This window comes from Chionomys nivalis, chromosome 23 (genome assembly GCF_950005125.1).
Source record: "Chionomys nivalis chromosome 23, mChiNiv1.1, whole genome shotgun sequence".
In the NCBI taxonomy this organism is placed as follows: Eukaryota; Metazoa; Chordata; class Mammalia; order Rodentia; family Cricetidae; genus Chionomys; species Chionomys nivalis.
Genome location: NC_080108.1, coordinates 31,786,427 through 31,809,146, shown reverse-complemented (window position 1 = coordinate 31,809,146; position 22,720 = coordinate 31,786,427). Strand labels below are relative to the sequence as shown.

General features: G+C 43.7%; 1 protein-coding gene and 7 non-coding genes across 23 annotated transcripts in view; all 8 read left to right on the top strand.

Annotated features, from left to right (window-relative positions):
* The window catches only part of LOC130865402 (uncharacterized), a 119,204-nt gene that overhangs the window by 30,345 nt on the left and 66,139 nt on the right, over window positions 1–22,720 (top strand). For 13 of the 16 annotated variants that reach the window (XR_009056132.1, XR_009056131.1, XR_009056123.1 and 10 more), the window contains 13 exons: window positions 314–430; window positions 809–856; window positions 2,545–2,661; window positions 3,039–3,086; window positions 4,778–4,894; window positions 5,272–5,319; window positions 7,011–7,127; window positions 7,505–7,552; window positions 9,245–9,361; window positions 9,739–9,786; window positions 11,479–11,595; window positions 11,973–12,020; window positions 13,582–13,625. Coding sequence is in view for 1 of the 16 variants with exons in the window: in XM_057756439.1 (XP_057612422.1) it covers window positions 314–430; window positions 809–856; window positions 2,545–2,661; window positions 3,039–3,086; window positions 4,778–4,894; window positions 5,272–5,319; window positions 7,011–7,127; window positions 7,505–7,552; window positions 9,245–9,361; window positions 9,739–9,786; window positions 11,479–11,595; window positions 11,973–12,020; window positions 13,582–13,615 (1,024 nt within the window). In the remaining 15 variants the exon portion in view is untranslated. The remainder of the gene's footprint in view (window positions 1–313; window positions 431–808; window positions 857–2,544; window positions 2,662–3,038; window positions 3,087–4,777; window positions 4,895–5,271; window positions 5,320–7,010; window positions 7,128–7,504; window positions 7,553–9,244; window positions 9,362–9,738; window positions 9,787–11,478; window positions 11,596–11,972; window positions 12,021–13,581; window positions 13,626–22,720) is intronic. The other 3 variants (XR_009056134.1, XR_009056135.1, XR_009056137.1) reach the window with 3 other exon arrangements.
* LOC130865690 (small nucleolar RNA SNORD115) lies at window positions 486–564 on the top strand. Its single transcript, XR_009056237.1, has one exon. It is a non-coding gene; the product is annotated as a small nucleolar RNA SNORD115 (small nucleolar RNA).
* LOC130865689 (small nucleolar RNA SNORD115) lies at window positions 2,717–2,795 on the top strand. Its single transcript, XR_009056236.1, has one exon. It is a non-coding gene; the product is annotated as a small nucleolar RNA SNORD115 (small nucleolar RNA).
* Window positions 4,950–5,028, top strand: LOC130865688 (small nucleolar RNA SNORD115). The gene has a single exon (XR_009056235.1). It is a non-coding gene; the product is annotated as a small nucleolar RNA SNORD115 (small nucleolar RNA).
* Window positions 7,183–7,261, top strand: LOC130865686 (small nucleolar RNA SNORD115). The gene has a single exon (XR_009056234.1). It is a non-coding gene; the product is annotated as a small nucleolar RNA SNORD115 (small nucleolar RNA).
* On the top strand, window positions 9,417–9,495 carry LOC130865685 (small nucleolar RNA SNORD115). The gene has a single exon (XR_009056233.1). It is a non-coding gene; the product is annotated as a small nucleolar RNA SNORD115 (small nucleolar RNA).
* Window positions 11,651–11,729, top strand: LOC130865684 (small nucleolar RNA SNORD115). Its single transcript, XR_009056232.1, has one exon. It is a non-coding gene; the product is annotated as a small nucleolar RNA SNORD115 (small nucleolar RNA).
* Window positions 14,678–14,743, top strand: LOC130865680 (small nucleolar RNA SNORD109A). The gene has a single exon (XR_009056228.1). It is a non-coding gene; the product is annotated as a small nucleolar RNA SNORD109A (small nucleolar RNA).

The window sequence follows — 22,720 nt, the reverse complement described above, 5'->3', positions numbered from 1 at the left end:
AAGATTCCAAGGTATCAAAGCCCTGCCTACTGACTGACAATCGGCAGCAGTCTCATGCTAGTAATCAGAGCAGTCAGCGGGAAGAACATGCTCCTGAGTGACTGAACTTTGCTTGGGCAGGCTAAAAAAGTGGCCATCACTCAGGGTTGGCGCTAGCCCTCGGGCCATTGATCAGTGATATCTCGCGTGGCACAGTTATCCTCCTCCACGGCATCATGCTCTCAGGCCATGGTAAGCGTCAGCAGTCCTTTCCTGGTCATCAAGGGCACGCCAAGGATGGCCCTGACAACACGTTGTTTCTTCTTTCCCAAAGGGGCCGTTTAACAAGAACGGAAGGGCTTCTGATCAAATCAGAGCAGGGCATCTATCGGGCTGAACCTTTGTGCCAACCATGTCAATACATACCTCCTAGACACTGTTTGCGGCACTGGTAAGCAATGGTGCTTTGTCCAAACCCCAGGCGGAGCTATGCTCTCTCGAGAACTGGGTCAATGATGACAAACCAATGTCACGAAGAGAGATGATGACATAAAAATCATGCTCAATAGGATTACGCTGAGGCCCAGACTAAAGGACGGGGGCAATGGGGGGTGGAGGCTGGTCTACCTTGGGCCCGCTTGGGCCAGGGTGCAGGCCAAAATCCCCATGCTGTTTTTCCCCATCGGGGACCCCTATTTGGTCCAGGGGCACGACTTTAGGAGAACACTGAGTGCTCCTTCAAATGGCACCTCGTGTCAAACATTGCTCTTGAGCCAGTCTCCATGCCCAAAGCCCTGCTCACGTTCTCATCATCTCTTCTGCCTTTCAGTGACCGGGGATGCCGTCTAGGAGCACTCGTCAACACACCTTTCTCCGGGTAAGTGGAAAGATTAGCCCATATGCTTTGATCCCTCCAGGCCCTGTTCCTTCACCTGTTCATATTTCTGATACTCTAAGAAAGATACTCAAGTTAGAAGCCCAGGATCCAGTAGTGTTGGGCTTGATTCCTAGAATGTGCAACCCCTTAGGCCTCGGAGTCCAGGATGGCATTCCAAATGGACAACCATGGAAAATCCCCAAGGACATGGACATGAGCTACCGATCTGGGGCCTCAGAATAGGTCACAAGGAGGAGTCACAACGGTGGGTCCTTCTGCGATTCCCATGACACCTAGAGAACTTGAAATTTACTTCCGTGACTCTTGTTTTCATTTTGGCTGATTGTAGAGAGGAGCAGAGCAGGCCTGTTTTTCGTCGTGCCCGGCTCCCGCCCGGCTAGCTTTACACACAAAATAACAACACACAAATTGTATTCATTTAAACACTGCTTGGCCCATTAGATCAAGCCTCTTCCCGGCTACATCTCACATCTTGATTAACCCATTTCTATTAATGTGTGTAGCAACACGAGGTGGTGGCTTACCGGGAAGGTTCTAACCTACGTCCATCTTGGGCCAGAGCTTCATCGCATCTGCCTCACTTCCCTCCTTCCCAGCATTCTGTTCTGTCTACTCCACCCACCTCATTTTCTGTCCTATCAAAAGGCCAAGAAAGTTTCTTTATTAAATAACCAATGAAAGTGACACATAGACAGATGACCCTCCTACATCAGCTGATGATCCTGATTGGGACCGGGCGAGAAAGAAGATCTAGTCAGCTTTGGAAGTGGCTTTCGAAGCCAATACCTTGCCATAATGGACTTCGGGAAGGAATGGCCATTTGGCATGTCCGGGACACATTTGTGGGCTCCAGACTTCTTTCCCAGCGCTAATTCCACACAGGGAAATGAGTATATCAAATGGTACCAACCTGGGAATCCTCAACCTTACATCCTCTACCTGTGATTTAGTGACCTTGACCTCCCTTTCCCGCAAGACAAAAAGGGAGACAATTCTGGATGCTCTATCAAGAAAGATGGTCTCTTCATGGCGCTAGAGCCAGGAAGGCAGTCTGATTTTGAGAAGTTTGTAGCATACAGCAGATGCAGTGCCTATCATGCATAGCCCCATGCATAGCCATCTTCCCTGGAAGACAGTGCCTTCAAAATTCTGCCTAGGACTAGGAATATCCCCCAGAGACACAGAGCAGGCCAGACCCAGCACAATCTCTGGTGGTGCAATAACAGCCGTAAGAGAATGGACTCTTTCTCCATTAGTGTGTGGATGATGGTAGGCAGAGTGGAATGAGACACGTGGGTAGCATGTCAGGTGGAGGCCAGGTCTAAGACCATAGAATGTCTGATTCTGGAAAGGCAAGATTCCAAAGTATCACAGCCCTGCCTACTGACTGACAATCGGCAGCAGTCTCATGCTAGCAATCAGAGCAGTCAGCGGGAAGAGCATGCTCCTGAGTGACTGAACTTTGCTTGGGCGGGCTAAAAAAGTGGCCATCACTCAGGGTTGGCGCTAGCCCTCGGGCCATTGATCAGTGATATCTCGCGTGGCACAGTTATCCTCCTCCACGGCATCATGCTCTCAGGCCATGGTCAGCGTCAGCAGTCCTTTCCTGGTCATCAAGGGCACGCCAAGGATGGCCCTGACAACACGTTGTTTCTTCTTTCCCAAAGGGACCGTTTAACAAGAACGGAAGGGCTTCTGATCAAATCAGAGCAGGGCATCTATCGGGCTGAACCTTTGTGCCAACCATGTCAATACATACCTCCTAGACACTGTTTGCGGCACTGGTAAGCAATGGTGCTTTGTCCAAACCCCAGGCGGAGCTATGCTCTCTCGAGAACTGGGTCAATGATGACAAACCAATGTCACGAAGAGAGATGATGACATAAAAATCATGCTCAATAGGATTACGCTGAGGCCCAGACTAAAGGACGGGGGCAATGGGGGGTGGAGGCTGGTCTACCTGGGGCCCGCTTGGGCCAGGGTGCAGGCCAAAATCCCCATGCTGTTTTCCCCATCGGGGACCCCTATTTGGTCCAGGGGCACGACTTTAGGAGAACACTGAGTGCTCCCTCAAATGGCACCTCGTGTCAAACATTGCTCTTGAGCCAGTCTCCATGCCCAAAGCCCTGTTCACGTTCCCATCATCTCTTCTGCCTTTCAGTGACCGGGGATGCCGTCTTGGAGCACTCATCAACACACCTTTCTTCGGGTAAGTGGAAAGATTAGCCCATATGCTTTGATCCCTCCAGGCCCTGTTCCTTCACCTGTTCATATTTCTGATACTCTAAGAAAGATACTCAAGTTAGAAGCCCAGGATCCATTAGTGTTGGGCTTGATTCCTAGAATGTGCAACCCCTTAGGCCTCGGAGTCCAGGATGGCATTCCAAATGGACAACCTTGGAAAATCCCCAAGGACATGGACATGAGCTACTGATCTGGGGCCTCAGAATAGGTCACAAGGAGGAGTCATAACAGTGGGCCCTTCTGTGGCTCCCATGACACCTAGAGAAGAACTTGAAATTTACTTCTGTGACTCTTGTTTTCATTTTGGCTGATTGTAGTGAGGAGCAGAGCAGGCCTGTTTTTCGTCGCGCCCGGCTCCCGCCCGGCTAGCTTTACACACAAAATAACAACACACAAATTGTATTCATTTAAACACTGCTTGGCCCATTAGATCAAGCCTCTTCCCGGCTACATCTCACATCTTGATTAACCCATTTCTATTAATGTGTGTAGCAACACGAGGTGGTGGCTTACCGGGAAGGTTCTAACCTACGTCCATCTTGGGCCAGAGCTTCATCGCATCTGCCTCACTTCCCTCCTTCCCAGCATTCTGTTCTGTCTACTCCGCCCACCTCATTTTCTGTCCTATCAAAAGGCCAAGAAAGTTTCTTTATTAAATAACCAATGAAAGTGACACATAGACAGATGACCCTCCTACATCAGCTGATGATCCTGATTGGGACCGGCCGAGAAAGAAGTTCTAGTCAGCTTTGGCAGTGGCTTTCGAAGCCAATACCTTGCCATAATGGACTTCGGGAAGGAATGGCCATTTGGCATGTCCGGGACACATTTGTGGGCTCCAGAGTTCTTTCCCAGCGCTAATTCCACACAGGGAAAACTAGTATATCAAATGGCACCAATCTGGGCATCCTCAACCTTACATCCTCTACCTGTGATTTAGTGACCTTGACCTCCCTTTTCCGCAAGACAAAAAGGGAGACAATTCTGGATGCTCTATCAAGACAGATGGTCTCTTCATGGCGCTGGAGCCAGGAAGGCAGTCTGATTTTGAGAAGTTTGTAGCATACAGCAGATGCAGTGCCTATCATGCATAGCCCCATGCATAGCCATCTTCCCTGGAAGACAGTGCCTTCAAAATTCTGCCTAGGACTAGGAATATCCCCAGAGACACAGAGCAGGCCAGACCCAGCACAATCTCTGGTGGTGCAATAACAGCCGTAAGAGAATGGACTCTTTCTCCATTAGTGTGTGGATGATGGTAGGCAGAGTGGAATGAGACACGTGGGTAGCATGTCAGGTGGAGGCCAGGTCTAAGACCATAGAATGTCTGATTCTGGAAAGGCAAGATTCCAAGGTATCAAAGCCCTGCCTACTGACTGACAATCGGCAGCAGTCTCATGCTAGCAATCAGAGCAGTCAGCGGGAAGAGCATGCTCGTGAGTGACTGAACTTTGCGTGGGCAGGCTAAAGAAGTGGCCATCACTCAGGGTTGGCGCTAGCCCTCGGGCCATTGATCAGTGATATCTCGCGTGGCACAGTTATCCTCCTCCACGGCATCATGCTCTCAGGCCATGGTCAGCGTCAGCAGTCCTTTCCTAGTCATCAAGGGCACGCCAAGGATGGCCCTGACAACACGTTGTTTCTTCTTTCCCAAAGGGACCGTTTAACAAGAACGGAAGGGCTTCTGATCAAATCAGAGCAGGGCATCTATCGGGCTGAACCTTTGTGCCAACCATGTCAATACATACCTCCTAGACACTGTTTGCGGCACTGGTAAGCAATGGTGCTTTGTCCAAACCCCAGGCGGAGCTATGCTCTCTCGAGAACTGGGTCAATGATGACAAACCAATGTCACGAAGAGAGATGATGACATAAAAATCATGCTCAATAGGATTACGCTGAGGCCCAGACTAAAGGACGGGGGCAATGGGGGGTGGAGGCTGGTCTACCTGGGGCCCGCTTGGGCCAGGGTGCAGGCCAAAATCCCCATGCTGTTTTCCCCATCGGGGACCCCTATTTGGTCCAGGGGCACGACTTTAGGAGAACACTGAGTGCTCCCTCAAATGGCACCTCGTGTCAAACATTGCTCTTGAGCCAGTCTCCATGCCCAAAGCCCTGTTCACGTTCCCATCATCTCTTCTGCCTTTCAGTGACCGGGGATGCCGTCTTGGAGCACTCATCAACACACCTTTCTTCGGGTAAGTGGAAAGATTAGCCCATATGCTTTGATCCCTCCAGGCCCTGTTCCTTCACCTGTTCATATTTCTGATACTCTAAGAAAGATACTCAAGTTAGAAGCCCAGGATCCAGTAGTGTTGGGCTTGATTCCTAGAATGTGCAACCCCTTAGGCCTCGGTGTCCAGGATGGCATTCCAAATGGACAATCTTGGAAAATCCCCAAGGACATGGACATGAGCTACCGATCTGGGGCCTCAGAATAGGTCACAAGGAGGAGTCATAACAGTGGGTCCTTCTGTGGCTCCCATGACACCTAGAGAAGAACTTGAAATTTACTTCCTTGACTCTTGTTTTCATTTTGGCTGATTGTAGTGAGGAGCAGAGCAGGCCTGTTTTTCGTCGCGCCCGGCTCCCGCCCAGCTAGCTTTACACACAAAATAACAACACACAAATTGTATTCATTTAAACACTGCTTGGGCCATTAGATCAAGCCTCTTCCCGGCTACATCTCACATCTTGATTAACCCATTTCTATTAATGTGTGTAGCAACACGAGGTGGTGGCTTACCGGGAAGGTTCTAACCTACGTCCATCTTGGGCCAGAGCTTCATCGCATCTGCCTCACTTCCCTCCTTCCCAGCATTCTGTTCTGTCTACTCCGCCCACCTCATTTTCTGTCCTATCAAAAGGCCAAGAAAGTTTCTTTATTAAATAACCAATGAAAGTGACACATAGACAGATGACTCTCCTAAATCAGCTGATGATCCTGTTTGGGACCGGCCGAGAAAGAAGTTCTAGTCAGCTTTGGCAGTGGCTTTCGAAGCCAATACCTTGCCATAATGGACTTCGGGAAGGAATGGCCATTTGGCATGTCCGGGACACATTTGTGGGCTCCAGACTTCTTTCCCAGCGCTAATTCCACACAGGGAAATAGGTATATCAAATGGCACCAATCGGGGCATCCTCAACCTTACATCCTCTACCTGTGATTTAGTGACCTTGACCTCCCTTTCCCGCAAGGCAAAAAGGGAGACAATTCTGGATGCTCTATCAAGACAGATGGTCTCTTCATGGCGCTGGAGCCAGGAAGGCAGTCTGATTTTGAGAAGTTTGTAGCATACAGCAGATGCAGTGCCTATCATGCATAGCCCCATGCATAGCCATCTTCCCTGGAAGACAGTGCCTTCAAAATTCTGCCTAGGACTAGGAATATGCCCCAGAGACGCAGAGCAGGCCAGACCCAGCACAATCTCTGGTGGTGCAATAACAGCCGTAAGAGAATGGACTCTTTCTCCATTAGTGTGTGGATGATGGTAGGCAGAGTGGAATGAGACACGTGGGTAGCATGTCAGGTGGAGGCCAGGTCTAAGACCATAGAATGTCTGATTCTGGAAAGGCAAGATTCCAAGGTATCAAAGCCCTGCCTACTGACTGACAATCGGCAGCAGTCTCATGCTAGCAATCAGAGCAGTCAGCGGGAAGAGCATGCTCCTGAGTGACTGAACTTTGCTTGGACAGGCTAAAAAAGTGGCCATCACTCAGGGTTGGCGCTAGCCCTCGGGCCATTGATCAGTGATATCTCGCGTGGCACAGTTATCCTCCTCCACGGCATCATGCTCTCAGGCCATGGTCAGCGTCAGCAGTCCTTTCCTGGTCATCAAGGGCACGCCAAGGATGGCCCTGACAACACGTTGTTTCTTCTTTCCCAAAGGGGCCGTTTAACAAGAACGGAAGGGCTTCTAATCAAATCAGAGCAGGGCATCTATCGAGCTGAACCTTTGTGCCAACCATGTCAATACATACCTCCTAGACACTGTTTGCGGCACTGGTAAGCAATGGTGCTTTGTCCAAACCCCAGGCGGAGCTATGCTCTCTCGAGAACTGGGTCAATGATGACAAACCAATGTCACGAAGAGAGATGATGACATAAAAATCATGCTCAATAGGATTACGCTGAGGCCCAGACTAAAGGACGGGGGCAATGGGGGGTGGAGGCTGGTCTACCTGGGGCCCGCTTGGGCCAGGGTGCAGGCCAAAATCCCCATGCTGTTTTCCCCATCGGGGACCCCTATTTGGTCCAGGGGCACGACTTTAGGAGAACACTGAGTGCTCCCTCAAATGGCACCTCGTGTCAAACATTGCTCTTGAGCCAGTCTCCATGCCCAAAGCCCTGTTCACGTTCCCATCATCTCTTCTGCCTTTCAGTGACTGGGGATGCCGTCTTGGAGCACTCATCAACACACCTTTCTTCGGGTAAGTGGAAAGATTAGCCCATATGCTTTGATCCCTCCAGGCCCTGTTCCTTCACCTGTTCATATTTCTGATACTCTAAGAAAGATACTCAAGTTAGAAGCCCAGGATCCAGTAGTGTTGGGCTTGATTCCTAGAATGTGCAACCCCTTAGGCCTCGGTGTCCAGGATGGCATTCCAAATGGACAACCTTGGAAAATCCCCAAGGACATGGACATGAGCTACCGATCTGGGGCCTCAGAATAGGTCACAAGGAGGAGTCATAACAGTGGGCCCTTCTGTGGCTCCCATGACACCTAGAGAAGAACTTGAAATTTACTTCCGTGACTCTTGTTTTCATTTTGGCTGATTGTAGTGAGGAGCAGAGCAGGCCTGTTTTTCGTCGCCCCCGGCTCCCGCCCGGCTAGCTTTACACACAAAATAACAACACACAAATTGTATTCATTTAAACACTGCTTGGCCCATTAGATCAAGCCTCTTCCCGGCTACATCTCATATCTTGATTAACCCATTTCTATTAATGTGTGTAGCAACACGAGGTGGTGGCTTACCGGGAAGGTTCTAACCTACGTCCATCTTGGGCCAGAGCTTCATCGCATCTGCCTCACTTCCCTCCTTCCCAGCATTCTGTTCTGTCTACTCCGCCCACCTCATTTTCTGTCCTATCAAAAGGCCAAGAAAGTTTCTTTATTAAATAACCAATGAAAGTGACACATAAACAGATGACCCTCCTACATCAGCTGATGATCCTGATTGGGACCGGCCGAGAAAGAAGTTCTAGTCAGCTTTGGCAGTGGCTTTCGAAGCCAATACCTTGCCATAATGGACTTCGGGAAGGAATGGCCATTTGGCATGTCCGGGACACATTTGTGGGCTCCAGAGTTCTTTCCCAGCGCTAATTCCACACAGGGAAAACTAGTATATCAAATGGCACCAATCGGGGCATCCTCAACCTTACATCCTCTACCTGTGATTTAGTGACCTTGACCTCCCTTTTCCGCAAGACAAAAAGGGAGACAATTCTGGATGCTCTATCAAGACAGATGGTCTCTTCATGGCGCTGGAGCCAGGAAGGCAGTCTGATTTTGAGAAGTTTGTAGCATACAGCAGATGCAGTGCCTATCATGCATAGCCCCATGCATAGCCATCTTCCCTGGAAGACAGTGCCTTCAAAATTCTGCCTAGGACTAGGAATATCCCCCAGAGACACAGAGCAGGCCAGACCCAGCACAATCTCTGGTGGTGCAATAACAGCCGTAAGAGAATGGACTCTTTCTCCATTAGTGTGTGGATGATGGTAGGCAGAGTGGAATGAGACACGTGGGTAGCATGTCAGGTGGAGGCCAGGTCTAAGACCATAGAATGTCTGATTCTGGAAAGGCAAGATTCCAAGGTATCAAAGCCCTGCCTACTGACTGACAATCGGCAGCAGTCTCATGCTAGCAATCAGAGCAGTCAGCGGGAAGAGCATGCTCCTGAGTGACTGAACTTTGCTTGGGCGGGCTAAAAAAGTGGCCATCACTCAGGGTTGGCGCTAGCCCTCGGGCCATTTATCAGTGATATCTCGCGTGGCACAGTTATCCTCCTCCACGGCATCATGCTCTCAGGCCATGGTCAGCGTCAGCAGTCCTTTCCTAGTCATCAAGGGCACGCCAAGGATGGCCCTGACAACACGTTGTTTCTTCTTTCCCAAAGGGACCGTTTAACAAGAACGGAAGGGCTTCTGATCAAATCAGAGCAGGGCATCTATCGGGCTGAACCTTTGTGCCAACCATGTCAATACATACCTCCTAGACACTGTTTGCGGCACTGGTAAGCAATGGTGCTTTGTCCAAACCCCAGGCGGAGCTATGCTCTCTCGAGAACTGGGTCAATGATGACAAACCAATGTCACGAAGAGAGATGATGACATAAAAATCATGCTCAATAGGATTACGCTGAGGCCCAGACTAAAGGACGGGGGCAATGGGGGGTGGAGGCTGGTCTACCTGGGGCCCGCTTGGGCCAGGGTGCAGGCCAAAATCCCCATGCTGTTTTCCCCATCGGGGACCCCTATTTGGTCCAGGGGCACGACTTTAGGAGAACACTGAGTGCTCCCTCAAATGGCACCTCGTGTCAAACATTGCTCTTGAGCCAGTCTCCATGCCCAAAGCCCTGTTCACGTTCCCATCATCTCTTCTGCCTTTCAGTGACCGGGGATGCCGTCTTGGAGCACTCATCAACACACCTTTCTTCGGGTAAGTGGAAAGATTAGCCCATATGCTTTGATCCCTCCAGGCCCTGTTCCTTCACCTGTTCATATTTCTGATACTCTAAGAAAGATACTCAAGTTAGAAGCCCAGGATCCAGTAGTGTTGGGCTTGATTCCTAGAATGTGCAACCCCTTAGGCCTCGGTGTCCAGGATGGCATTCCAAATGGACAACCTTGGAAAATCCCCAAGGACATGGACATGAGCTACCGATCTGGTGCCTCAGAATAGGTCACAAGGAGGAGTCATAACAGTGGGCCCTTCTGTGGCTCCCATGACACCTAGAGAAGAACTTGAAATTTACTTCCGTGACTCTTGTTTTCATTTTGGCTGATTGTAGTGAGGAGCAGAGCAGGCCTGTTTTTCGTCGCGCCCGGCTCCCGCCCGGCTAGCTTTACACACAAAATAACAACACACAAATTGTATTCATTTAAACACTGCTTGGCCCATTAGATCAAGCCTCTTCCCGGCTACATCTCACATCTTGATTAACCCATTTCTATTAATGTGTGTAGCAACACGAGGTGGTGGCTTACCGGGAAGGTTCTAACCTACGTCCATCTTGGGCCAGAGCTTCATCGCATCTGCCTCACTTACCTCCTTCCCAGCATTCTGTTCTGTCTACTCCGCCCACCTCATTTTCTGTCCTATCAAAAGGCCAAGAAAGTTTCTTTATTAAATAACCAATGAAAGTGACACATAGACAGATGACCCTCCTACATCAGCTGATGATCCTGATTGGGACCGGCCGAGAAAGAAGTTCTAGTCAGCTTTGGCAGTGGCTTTCGAAGCCAATACCTTGCCATAATGGACTTCGGGAAGGAATGGCCATTTGGCATGTCCGGGACACATTTGTGGGCTCCAGAGTTCTTTCCCAGCGCTAATTCCACACAGGGAAAACTAGTATATCAAATGGCACCAATCTGGGCATCCTCAACCTTACATCCTCTACCTGTGATTTAGTGACCTTGACCTCCCTTTTCCGCAAGACAAAAAGGGAGACAATTCTGGATGCTCTATCAAGACAGATGGTCTCTTCATGGCGCTGGAGCCAGGAAGGCAGTCTGATTTTGAGAAGTTTGTAGCATACAGCAGATGCAGTGCCTATCATGCATAGCCCCATGCATAGCCATCTTCCCTGGAAGACAGTGCCTTCAAAATTCTGCCTAGGACTAGGAATATCCCCCAGAGACACAGAGCAGGCCAGACCCAGCACAATCTCTGGTGGTGCAATAACAGCCGTAAGAGAATGGACTCTTTCTCCATTAGTGTGTGGATGATGGTAGGCAGAGTGGAATGAGACACGTGGGTAGCATGTCAGGTGGAGGCCAGGTCTAAGACCATAGAATGTCTGATTCTGGAAAGGCAAGATTCCAAGGTATCAAAGCCCTGCCTACTGACTGACAATCGGCAGCAGTCTCATGCTAGCAATCAGAGCAGTCAGCGGGAAGAGCATGCTCCTGAGTGACTGAACTTTGCTTGGGCAGGCTAAAAAAGTGGCCATCACTCAGGGTTGGCGCTAGCCCTCGGGCCATTGATCAGTGATATCTCGCGTGGCACAGTTATCCTCCTCCACGGCATCATGCTCTCAGGCCATGGTCAGCGTCAGCAGTCCTTTCCTAGTCATCAAGGGCACACCAAGGATGGCCCTGACAACACGTTGTTTCTTCTTTCCCAAAGGGACCGTTTAACAAGAACGGAAGGGCTTCTGATCAAATCAGAGCAGGGCATCTATCGGGCTGAACCTTTGTGCCAACCATGTCAATACATACCTCCTAGACACTGTTTGCGGCACTGGTAAGCAATGGTGCTTTGTCCAAACCCCAGGCGGAGCTATGCTCTCTCGAGAACTGGGTCAATGATGACAAACCAATGTCACGAAGAGAGATGATGACATAAAAATCATGCTCAATAGGATTACGCTGAGGCCCAGACTAAAGGACGGGGGCAATGGGGGGTGGAGGCTGGTCTACCTGGGGCCCGCTTGGGCCAGGGTGCAGGCCAAAATCCCCATGCTGTTTTCCCCATCGGGGACCCCTATTTGGTCCAGGGGCACGACTTTAGGAGAACACTGAGTGCTCCCTCAAATGGCACCTCGTGTCAAACATTGCTCTTGAGCCAGTCTCCATGCCCAAAGCCCTGTTCACGTTCCCATCATCTCTTCTGCCTTTCAGTGACCGGGGATGCCGTCTTGGAGCACTCATCAACACACCTTTCTTCGGGTAAGTGGAAAGATTAGCCCATATGCTTTGATCCCTCCAGGCCCTGTTCCTTCACCTGTTCATATTTCTGATACTCTAAGAAAGATACTCAAGTTAGAAGCCCAGGATCCAGTAGTGTTGGGCTTGATTCCTAGAATGTGCAACCCCTTAGGCCTCGGTGTCCAGGATGGCATTCCAAATGGACAACCTTGGAAAATCCCCAAGGACATGGACATGAGCTACCGATCTGGGGCCTCAGAATAGGTCACAAGGAGGAGTCATAACAGTGGGTCCTTCTGTGGCTCCCATGACACCTAGAGAAGAACTTGAAATTTACTTCCGTGACTCTTGTTTTCATTTTGGCTGATTGTAGTGAGGAGCAGAGCAGGCCTGTTTTTCGTCGCGCCCGGCTCCCTCCCGGCTAGCTTTACACCCGAAATAACAACACAGAAATTGTAGTCATTTAAACATGTTTGGCCCATTAGATCTAGCCTCTTCCCGGCTACATCTCACATCTTGATTAACCCATTTCTATTAATGTGTGTAGCAACACGAGGTGGTGGCTTACCGGGAAGGTTCTAACCTACGTCCATCTTGGGCCAGAGCTTCATCGCATCTGCCTCACTTCCCTCCTTCCCAGCATTCTGTTCTGTCTACTCCGCCCACCTCATATTCTGTCCTATCAAAAGGCCAAGAAAGTTTCTTTATTAAATAACCAATGAAAGTGACACATAGACAGATGACCCTCCTACATCAGCTGATGATCCTGATTGGGACCGGGCGAGAAAGAAGTTCTAGTCAGCTTTGGCAGTGGCTTTCGAAGCCAGTACCTTGCCATAATGGACTTCGGGAAGGAATGGCCATTTGGCATGTCCGGGACACATTTGTGGGGTCCAGAGTTCCTTACCAGCGCTAATTCCACACAGGGAAAACTAGTATATCAAATGGCACCAATCTGGGCATCCTCAACCTTACCTCCTCTACCTGTGATTTAGTGACCTTGACCTCCCTTTCCCGCAAGGCAAAAAGGGAAACAATTCTGGATGCTCTATCAAGACAGATGGTCTCTTCATGGCGCTGGCGCCAGGAAGGCAGCCTGATTTTGATAAGTTTGTAGCACCTTGCAGAGGCAGTGCGTATCATTCATAGCCCCATGCATAGCCTTCTTCTCTGGAAGACAGTGCCTTCAAAATTCTGCCTTAGACTACTAATATTCCCAGAGACGCAGAGCCAGCTAGACCTACTTCTGCCTTGGATGGTCAGTAATAACTCTCATGTATGTCCTGTTTTTCACAGCTGGCATTTGTTATTTATACAGCTGGGACTAAGCAACAAATAGATTGAAGGATATTTAGAAATGATAGTACATGCAGTATGAAAAGATGTGTTGAGGGGTCAGGGAACGATTTTTCTAGTGTTCAATTGATGTAATGGGGATGGATGTGGGCATTGAATCATTTTTAACAGAGAGTGTTATGTAGTTCTGCATGGAGCCTACCTCTTCTGTGACTTACTACTGTTGCACAAGTCTCCAACGGCCTAACAACATTGGTCAATTCCTGTCTTCTCTTTTTTCTTTCAGAGATCTGAGCTGCCTCTTGGACCCCACCACTTAATACCTTTCAGGTAACTGGAAGATAAGACCTATGGTTTGCATTCAGAAAGGCCCAAGATGCTCCTCCATCTTTCAGAATCTCTGTCTCATTCTCTTGACATTCAAATCATACCACCCATGCTAACTGTGCTTTCTACACATACTCTGTCATGTGTACCTGTTTATCAATAATTAGTGATCCAAATTATTTTGCTTGGGTCAATTCCAAGAGACATAAGCGTCTGATAGGGTACAAAAAAAGGATTATGCATAGCTCTAATCAGGAGTTGCCAGGTTGGCAGCCTTGGAGCATACCGAGGATACGAATATCACTTCTGAAGCTAGTTGGATGTATGGCTAACTAAAAAGTTCTGGTGTTGGATGGTTGTTCTGGGTATCCTTGACTGTGAGTCCTTCACTTGTGACTTAGTGATCCCACTATAAACCTTCAGGTAGCCCACTTTCTCGTAAGAGAATACATCATAGCACTTGTGACTTACTGATCGCTCTACAAACCTTCAAGTAGCACACTTTCTGGTAGAATACATCATAGCACTTGTGACTTAGTGATCGTTCTATAAACCTTCAGGTAGCACACTCTGGTAGAAGAATACATCACAGTAGGCATTTTCTTTGGGAATGCTATGAGACAGAATAAAATTAGCAAAGCAAGATGCAGTCATTTAAATACATTCTTGTATGGTGAACCATTAGCTAACTAGTACTAGCAGTGAAATAAGTGAGTCGCAGGGTGAGTGGGGCCATTTGTGCTTTCCTTACCCTTGCTAGTAATTCTTGTGTGTGCTAGACCTTGTGCAGTTCAGGATCCAGGGGCTGGAGATCTTTCTGTTCAATGGAATTATTCATTGATGACATGATCTAGGGCATACAGAAACCAATCTCAAAACTATCCAGAGATGTTCCTTCCTCCTGACCACCTTTCACATTGCCAGAAGGTACCTTGTTCAGAGAATGCGCAAATTGTCTACTGCACAATCATATCCTTCTTTCAAAAGTGAGTACACAAACTTACCCAGGTTTTGCCTGGCTATAAAAACATTCATCTGTTAAAAATTACTTATCTGGATTGATGATGAAAACAGTTCTCTGAATATGGTGAATAACTCATAGAAATGGCAATCAGTGATCCAGAGGTGAGTCCCTCAGATAATACAAATAAGATTCTCCAGGCCTGCCTTTGCCTAGTGTGCTTTTGGTGACATTCTCTAAGCACTATGTGTGGGTTTTGTCTCCTTGCTTAAGAGGTAATATGCACAGTAATTTTGTCTAGTGACCCAAAATTTGCATCACTTTTCTTCTGAGAACCGAGCTGCTGACACTTTCATCCAGTAAATATATAACAAATAGGAACAATGAAAATATGGAATCAAAAGCAGGGCAAGCAACTGGGATATACACTGACAGTTATACTAGCATTTCGAAAATAATATTGTCCTCCTGTTAGGTAAATATAATAGAAGATATTTCTACATCTGCTACTACTAGTGTTGCGTATTTTTAAGGAGATTTCTTTTATTTTGTATTATCTTAGAGATCTAAGACTGAAAAATTCATTTTAGAAAATACAGGTAAGTAACTATAAACTTTAGAGACTCTATGTATTGTTCTATATGCAACTTTCTGAGGTCTATGTATCTTTTGGAGTTTTACTGGAAATTACTGTTGTGATATTTTTAAAATTTTATCCAAAGATTAATTACTATTTGTTGTTTCTGTTCTCTCCTTTTAATTTTAACTATTTTCTATATTATGTAAAAGATATAAAATGAAGGATTATTTTAGAAATTTATATTGGCTAATAAGCAGTATGATCAATTTCTTACAAAAGAATATCACACTGTATTTTTTGATTATTTACTAGAGTTTCAGAATAGAGACCCATTACTTATAAGGAGTCTGTGTTCATACTATAATATTCTTCACTTCTAGTTTATTCAGTGAAGCCTGACATGAGTTCATTATTCTTTTTCCAATATGGAAATATATGTCTTATTTTTATAGCTTCTCTATGGCTTACAAGTCATAGATATAAGACATTTGCATGGATTCTGGAATTTTAAAGAACATCTTTTTTCTATTAGTTAATTGCTGCTTGGATGGTGTAAATTTACTGAGCTGTAGAAATTCAGTATATGTCCTTTTATACAAGTATTCCATATTTCAATAGAAGGTAAAATACACCAACAGTATAGTACATATTGGTTAAGGTATTTCTTGAGAATGTTGTCTTGTACATGGTATTTTACTTGGTGCATAATGACTGATGTGCTCAAAACTGGACAAATATTCATAAGGAAATCAATAATTTAATATATAATACTTTGGTAGTGCAATAGTTTGAATAAGAATAGCCCCATAAACACATGTGTCTGAATGCTTGGCCACCATGGAGTGGCACTATTAGGAGATATGAGCTTGTTGAAGTATGTGTGCCCTTGTTGGAAGAAGTGTGTCACTGAGGAGTGATACACTTTAGGGTCTCAGATGCTCGAGCTAGGCCTAGTGTGGTTTTGTAAGGAGCTGCTTGTTCATCCCGGCTGCCCAGAACTGAAATAATCACATAGAAACTGTATTAATTAATTACCATGAACAGTTTGATATCAATTGTGTTCAAATACTTGAGTACATATATAATTGATTAAAGAAATATAAATAAATACCTTTAGTATAGAAATAAAACATGACCAAATTCTTATAAAGAGGAATGTAACTATCAGTAATGTTGGGAAAGTTCTGTGGGAATATAGACACAAATAATATCTAAAGACAATTAGTTAAGTTCATTATAATTGCTATTATTTTTGAAATGTATTTGTTTGGTTTTTTTCTTTTGCCATTTATTTCCTTATTGGGTAGAATAGCAGTGGTAACATCATGTTCAGGAATAGAAATCAGCGGATTCTTTTGTCATTACAAGTGCTAAGATAGTCATGGAATTAGTGGATACATTTAAAATGAGTACAATTCATATAAAACATGTTGATTCAATTCCACAGTGGACTGAAATTAAAAATAGGGAAACATTTATTGATAACCTCCAAAATATTTGAAAAATAAAATGAGAACTTCTAAGTAATTCACTGATAAAAGAAGACATAAAAAGAGAAACTGACAAGCATTTCAAACTAAATACATATAAAAATTAATATCTTCAAATTCAAATGTAGCTTAACTGGCTTGGAAGATATTTTTTAGAACTGACTCTTAGATTACAAGTAAATAGAAGTCTTAAATAAATGATATTATATTCCAATGAATGGCTTTATACTCTAGTAAAAGAAACTTAAGAACAAAATGACACAGAATAAGAGAAACAGGACGTTCATAAAGAGAACAGAAAGTAATCAAATATATTTGTATATATATGTACATATACACATATGTAAATATCTGCCTCGTGTGTGTGTGTGTGTGTGTGTGTGTGTGTATGGGGCGAGAGAAAATGAAAGTCAGTTAAATTAAAACACACCAATTAAAGAAGGCATGAAAGAATAAAGGACAACCTAGCCACTAGTGTAAAGGTTAATAACAGAGCTGTCATTTATATCTTCTGAGAGAGGAAAACTCAGCTTTCTCCAATGAAAGGGCAGTGGGTATATAAATTAGCCAATGGCAGAGCTTATTCAGGGATAGCTAGTCAAAATAGAATAGACTCCACATTTGGGGTTTTGGTTTTGGGTTTTTCTGGTGTTGTTGTTGTTTGTGTGCTTTTCTTGGGTCACAGTATTATTTTTTTTTTTCTTTTTGAGTGTTATTTCATTTTGTTTTCTTTGTTTGGGGGGTTGTTGTATTAATTTTTAGCTTTTTTTTTTAAAAAAAAACAAAGTTGTATGTATAGGGATGAGGAGATTATTTGAATGAACATACACAATTTTAAAAAATCCATTAAGAGGACAATGTTCAGAAACATCTAAAGAGAATAATTTTTCAAATTAAGATACAAATATAAATATTAAGACACATGAGAAATGATATTGTAGGATATGTGTATGTTAAATAATATGAAGTGCCCATAAACTCAGCAACTTAGATAAAGTTAAAAAAAATCAAAAGATGCAAATATAAAGATACAAATAAAAAAATTTAGTAAGTATATAACCAAAAGAGTATTTTCTAAACAAATTAATTTTTATTAAAAGCATTTTCACAAGGAACTATAGATTACACTAACTTTTAAAACATGAATTCCATATGATCTTTTAGAAGATATAAATGTTGGAATTATTCCATTGTTTAATATCTAAATGTGCCTTCACAGAAAACAATACTACATGTAAAAAGAAGGGTATATAGCAACATCTTTCATGAGCATATGTCTGTGTTCAAATTTTTAGAAAATGAAATTTAACAATATTTAGACATGGTTTGCAATTAAATCAAAATAAGTATGGAATTAAGTTTGGTTTAACATGTAAAAATAAATCTGTATTTGCAAACCACTAAAAATTCAACCTGAAAACATTGAAAAATGTACTCATTCATAAAATATGTGTTCCCATAACTACTCACAATTAGCCAAGTGTAGGCACATGCGTGTGATCTTCACATTCAGGAAGATATAAGACAGGAAAGTGTTGATTTGAAGACCAGCTTGGACAACAAAGTGGGAGTTTGTCTCAAACAAAAGTCAAAATTAAATTTTATACTTTTGGAAATTAAAGACTTACACGTTTCTTTTTCTTTTGAAATGAAATGTTAAGTTTGTTACATTTTATTCTTTATACTTATTTTCCAAAAGCAATAATTTCTCATTTAATATACCAATCCCAGCTCTGACTCCCACTCCTCCTCCTGCTCCCTCCAATTTCCTCCCACATCACCCCTCATCCACTTCTCAGAGAGGGTAAGGCTCATGGGGACTCAACAAAATCTACCACATCAGTTTGAGGCAGGACCAAGGCCCTCCCCACTATATCTAGGCTGAGCAAGGTATTCCTCCAAGGAATGGGCTCCAAAATACCAGTTCAAGAAGTAGTGATAAATCCTATGTGGCCAGCAGCCCCACAGTCTGCCCCAGATCTAAAATTGTCACCCATTCATAGGCCCTAGTTTGGTTCTATACTGGTTCCCCATTGTCACTCTAGAGTCAGTGACCTCCCATTAGCTCAGGTAACTTGTTTCAGTGGATGTCCCCATCATGGTCTTGACCCTTTTGCTCATATCCCTCTCTCTCTACGACTGAACTTTGGAAGTTCAGCCCAGTGCTTCACTGTGGATCTCTGCATCCGCTTCTATCAGTTGCTGGATAGAAGGTTCTATGATGGCAATTAAGGTAGTCATCAATCTGATTACAGGAGAAGGCCAGTTAAGGCACCTTCTCCTCCATTGCTTAGACTCTTAGCTGGGATCATCCTTGTGGATTCAAGAGAATTTCTCTAGTGTCAGGTTTTTTGCTAGCCCCATAATGGCTCCCTCAATCAAACTATCTCTTTTCTTGCTCTGCCTCTTTGTTCTTCCTTCATTTTGACAATCCCATTCTCTTATGTTCTTCTCCTCTTCCACTGGCCCTTCTCCCTGGCCGCCATGCTCCCAATTTTCTCAGGAGATCTTGTCTATTTTCACTTTACAGGGGGATTCATGTATGTTTCCCTTAGGATTCTCCTTGTTACATAGCTTTTCTAGGGTCATAAACTATATATAGGCTAGTTATTTTTTGCTTTATGTCTAATATCCAATTATGAATAAGTACATACTGTGTTTGTCTTTCTGGGTCTGGGTTACTTCACTCAGTATGTTTTTTTTCTAGTTCCATCTATTTGCATTTTTCAAGATGCCATTGTTTTTTGTTTTGTTTTTTTTTAACCATGGGGTAGTGCTCCACTGTGTAACTATACCACATTTCCTTTGTCCATTCTTCAGTTGAGGGGTATCTAGGTTGTTTCCAAGTTCTGGCTATGACAAATAATACTGCTATGAACACAGTTGAGCAAATGTCCTTGTAGTATGATTGAACATCCTTTGGGTATATACCCAAGAGTGGTACTGCTGGGTCTTCAGGTTGGTTGATTCCTAATTTTCCAAGGAACTGCCATATTGATTTCCAAAGTGGCTGCACAAGTTTGCACTCCCAGAAGCAATAGAAAAGTGCTCCCCTTACTCCACATCTTCTCCAGTAAAACATATCATTGGTGGTTTTGACCTTAGCCATTCTGACTGGTGTGAGATGGTATCTCAGAGTCATTTTGATTTAAATTTCCCTGATGGTTAAGGATGTTGAATATTTCCTTAAGGGTCTTTTGGTCATTTGAGATCCTTTTGTTGAGATTCTCTGTTGAGATCTGTACCCTATTTTTAATTGGATTATTTGGTATTTTGGCATCTAGTTTCTTGAGTTCTCTATATATTTTAGAGATCAGTCCTCTGTGTGATGTGGGGTTGGTAAAGGATGCAAAGAGGTGGATATCTATCCCCATGCACAAAACTCAAGTCCAAATGAATCAAAGACCTCAATATAAACCCAGCCATACAGAACCTCACAGAAAAGAAAGTGGGAAGGAGCCTAGAACACACAGGCACAAAAGACCGCTTCCTAAATATAACACCAGTAGCACAGACATGGAGACCATTAATAAATGGGAACTCCAGAAGCTGAAAAGCTTCTGTAAGGCAAAGAACATAGCCTATGGAATAGGAAATAAGATCTTTAGAGACTTACACATTTATAAAGAACATTTATGCAAAAAGCCTTCTGACTCTCAGTAAGAAAAGCATAATTTTATCTGCATGGAATAACTATTTGGATCTGGTAAGATGGTCTCTAGAAAAAAGTATAGACGATGAAATTTTTAGTTATTTGTGCTGATGCAGAGACTTTTCTATAAGTAGATTCCCACACCAGTGTTTAACATAAAGAACTACTAGCAAATATAGACTATCACAGAAGGTTAAATAACAGTAACTGCGATAAAAATGGAAAATAATATTAAAAATGTAAAAACAATCTGGATGATGAAAATTTTGTAGTATATTCAAAGAGTTCTTTGAAAAACAATGACACAATGCTTTTTTATCTGAACTCCCCATGAATATACAGAGTGTGTGGTAGCATAGGAAACATTTGAAGTCTCTAGTCACTTACTTCTTAATTATTATAAGCCCCTGTGTAAGCAGTAGGTTAAAGCTGAGGAAGAATTGTGAATTACTTGAATACCACATGTGAAGCAAAATACACATAGAGAAAGTTCCTTAGCAAAGAGTAATTAACCTGCTGGTTCATTATATAAGGAAATGTCTACCTAATCATTAGATGTGCTCAAAGCTGAAAAAATAAGTCATTATCTACATATTACATACACAAATATTCTATAGGAAAATCATGGGGAAAAAACAGATCAGCATGAAAAACAAATTATATGGAGAAAACCTATTTGTATATGAAAAACTGCAGTTCCCCCCAAAAGAATATACAAAGAAATAGGAAATTATGGCACATGCACAGAAAAAGAAATCAATAGAAAGCATTAGCAAGGAAAGAAAGGTGTTGGACTTACTAGAGAAAGATATTAAGCTAACTTTTAAAAACACATCCAAAGAACTAAAGAAAAACATAAATAAAGATTTTAGTAAAGTATGAAACTGATATTTCAACAAATATAGACTGTGATTAAGAAACAGGTAAAAAAGAACCACATGCAAACTCAACAGGTTAGAAATACAATAAATGGGTAACATCATTAGTAGAAGTCTTGCCCATCATAATCAAAGCCCTGGTTCCCATCAAACATTGGAAAAAGGTAAAATATATATATATATATATATATATATATATATATATATATATATATAAAATGACAAAAAGGACCAACAAAGAATGGATTTTTAGCAGACAAAAGTCTTCTAACTTGGAGATGTTCTAATTAAAATTATCTAGTCCAGGTACCAAGAGAAAAAAACCTAAAACTTGAACAGAAGAGAACCATGGAAAATTACATTTATATCAACACAGCAATGGGAGTTCAAGAAGGAAAATAGAAAAAGGGGGAAAATTGAGAAATGATGTCTCAAAGCTTCCCAAATATGAAAGCACTAATGAACCCAATAAGAATATCACGAACCTCCAACTAAGATAAATTCAAAGATAAACACCTAATTCCAAAGAGCAAAGCATCATTGTGAAGCTTTCAAATAACTAATAAAAAAATTATGCTGAAGGCTGTGACAATGGTATTCAGAGCATCTTCTTGCCATAAACTGTGCAGACCATCAGGCAATATTTATAGAAGGAACCTCACAAAACTTTTTTTTTTTTTTCGAGACAGGGTTTCTCTGTAGCTTTGGTGCCTGTCCTGGAACTAGCTCTTGTAGACCAGACTGGCCTCGAACTCCCAGAGATCCGCCTGCCTCTGCCTCCCGAGTGCTGGGATTAAAGGCATGAGCCACCACCACCCGGCCAAAACTTTTTTACTAGGCTACAATTACCCTGATACCCCAAACAATTTTCCCCATTGGCATGGCTATCATTAAGGTCACAGACAGGGCTTCTTGGGCAGATGATTTTGTTAGCAGAATTTTTGTCTGCCAAGCATGAGGCCCTGAGGTGTGGTGGCGCATGCTGTAATGTCACTGCTGAAGAAACTGCACAGGCTGGATCCCTGAGTCTCACTGTCTAGGTAGTCTAAGCTACATAACCAGGCCAGGGAGAGACCCTATGTCAAGCAAACAAAAACAAGCAAGCAAACAGCAACAACCACAACAAAAAAAAAAGTGAGCAGAACATGAAGAAAGACACCCAAGATTGACTTCTAGACTCTGTATGCATGGACACATGTTCATGTGCAACCCATACATGAAAAGCAACAACAGAAACTGCTGAAAAGGAGAGAGAGTGAGGGGAAACATTATACAAAGCTGGAGGCAATATAAATTAGTCCAGTCACTATGAAAGTCTGTATAGAGGTACCTCAAAGAAAAAAACACAAAAAAACTAAAAATATAAATTTCCATGTGATGGGGTTAATCCACTCTTGTCAATACAATTCAGTACAGAACAGAGGCATATAAACATCCGTGTTCACCATGAAACAATGGAAAATGGAGATGGTATGAATCAGTTTTGATATCTATGAACACATTAATAGAAAAATAAGCCTTTCTTTATCTCTACAGA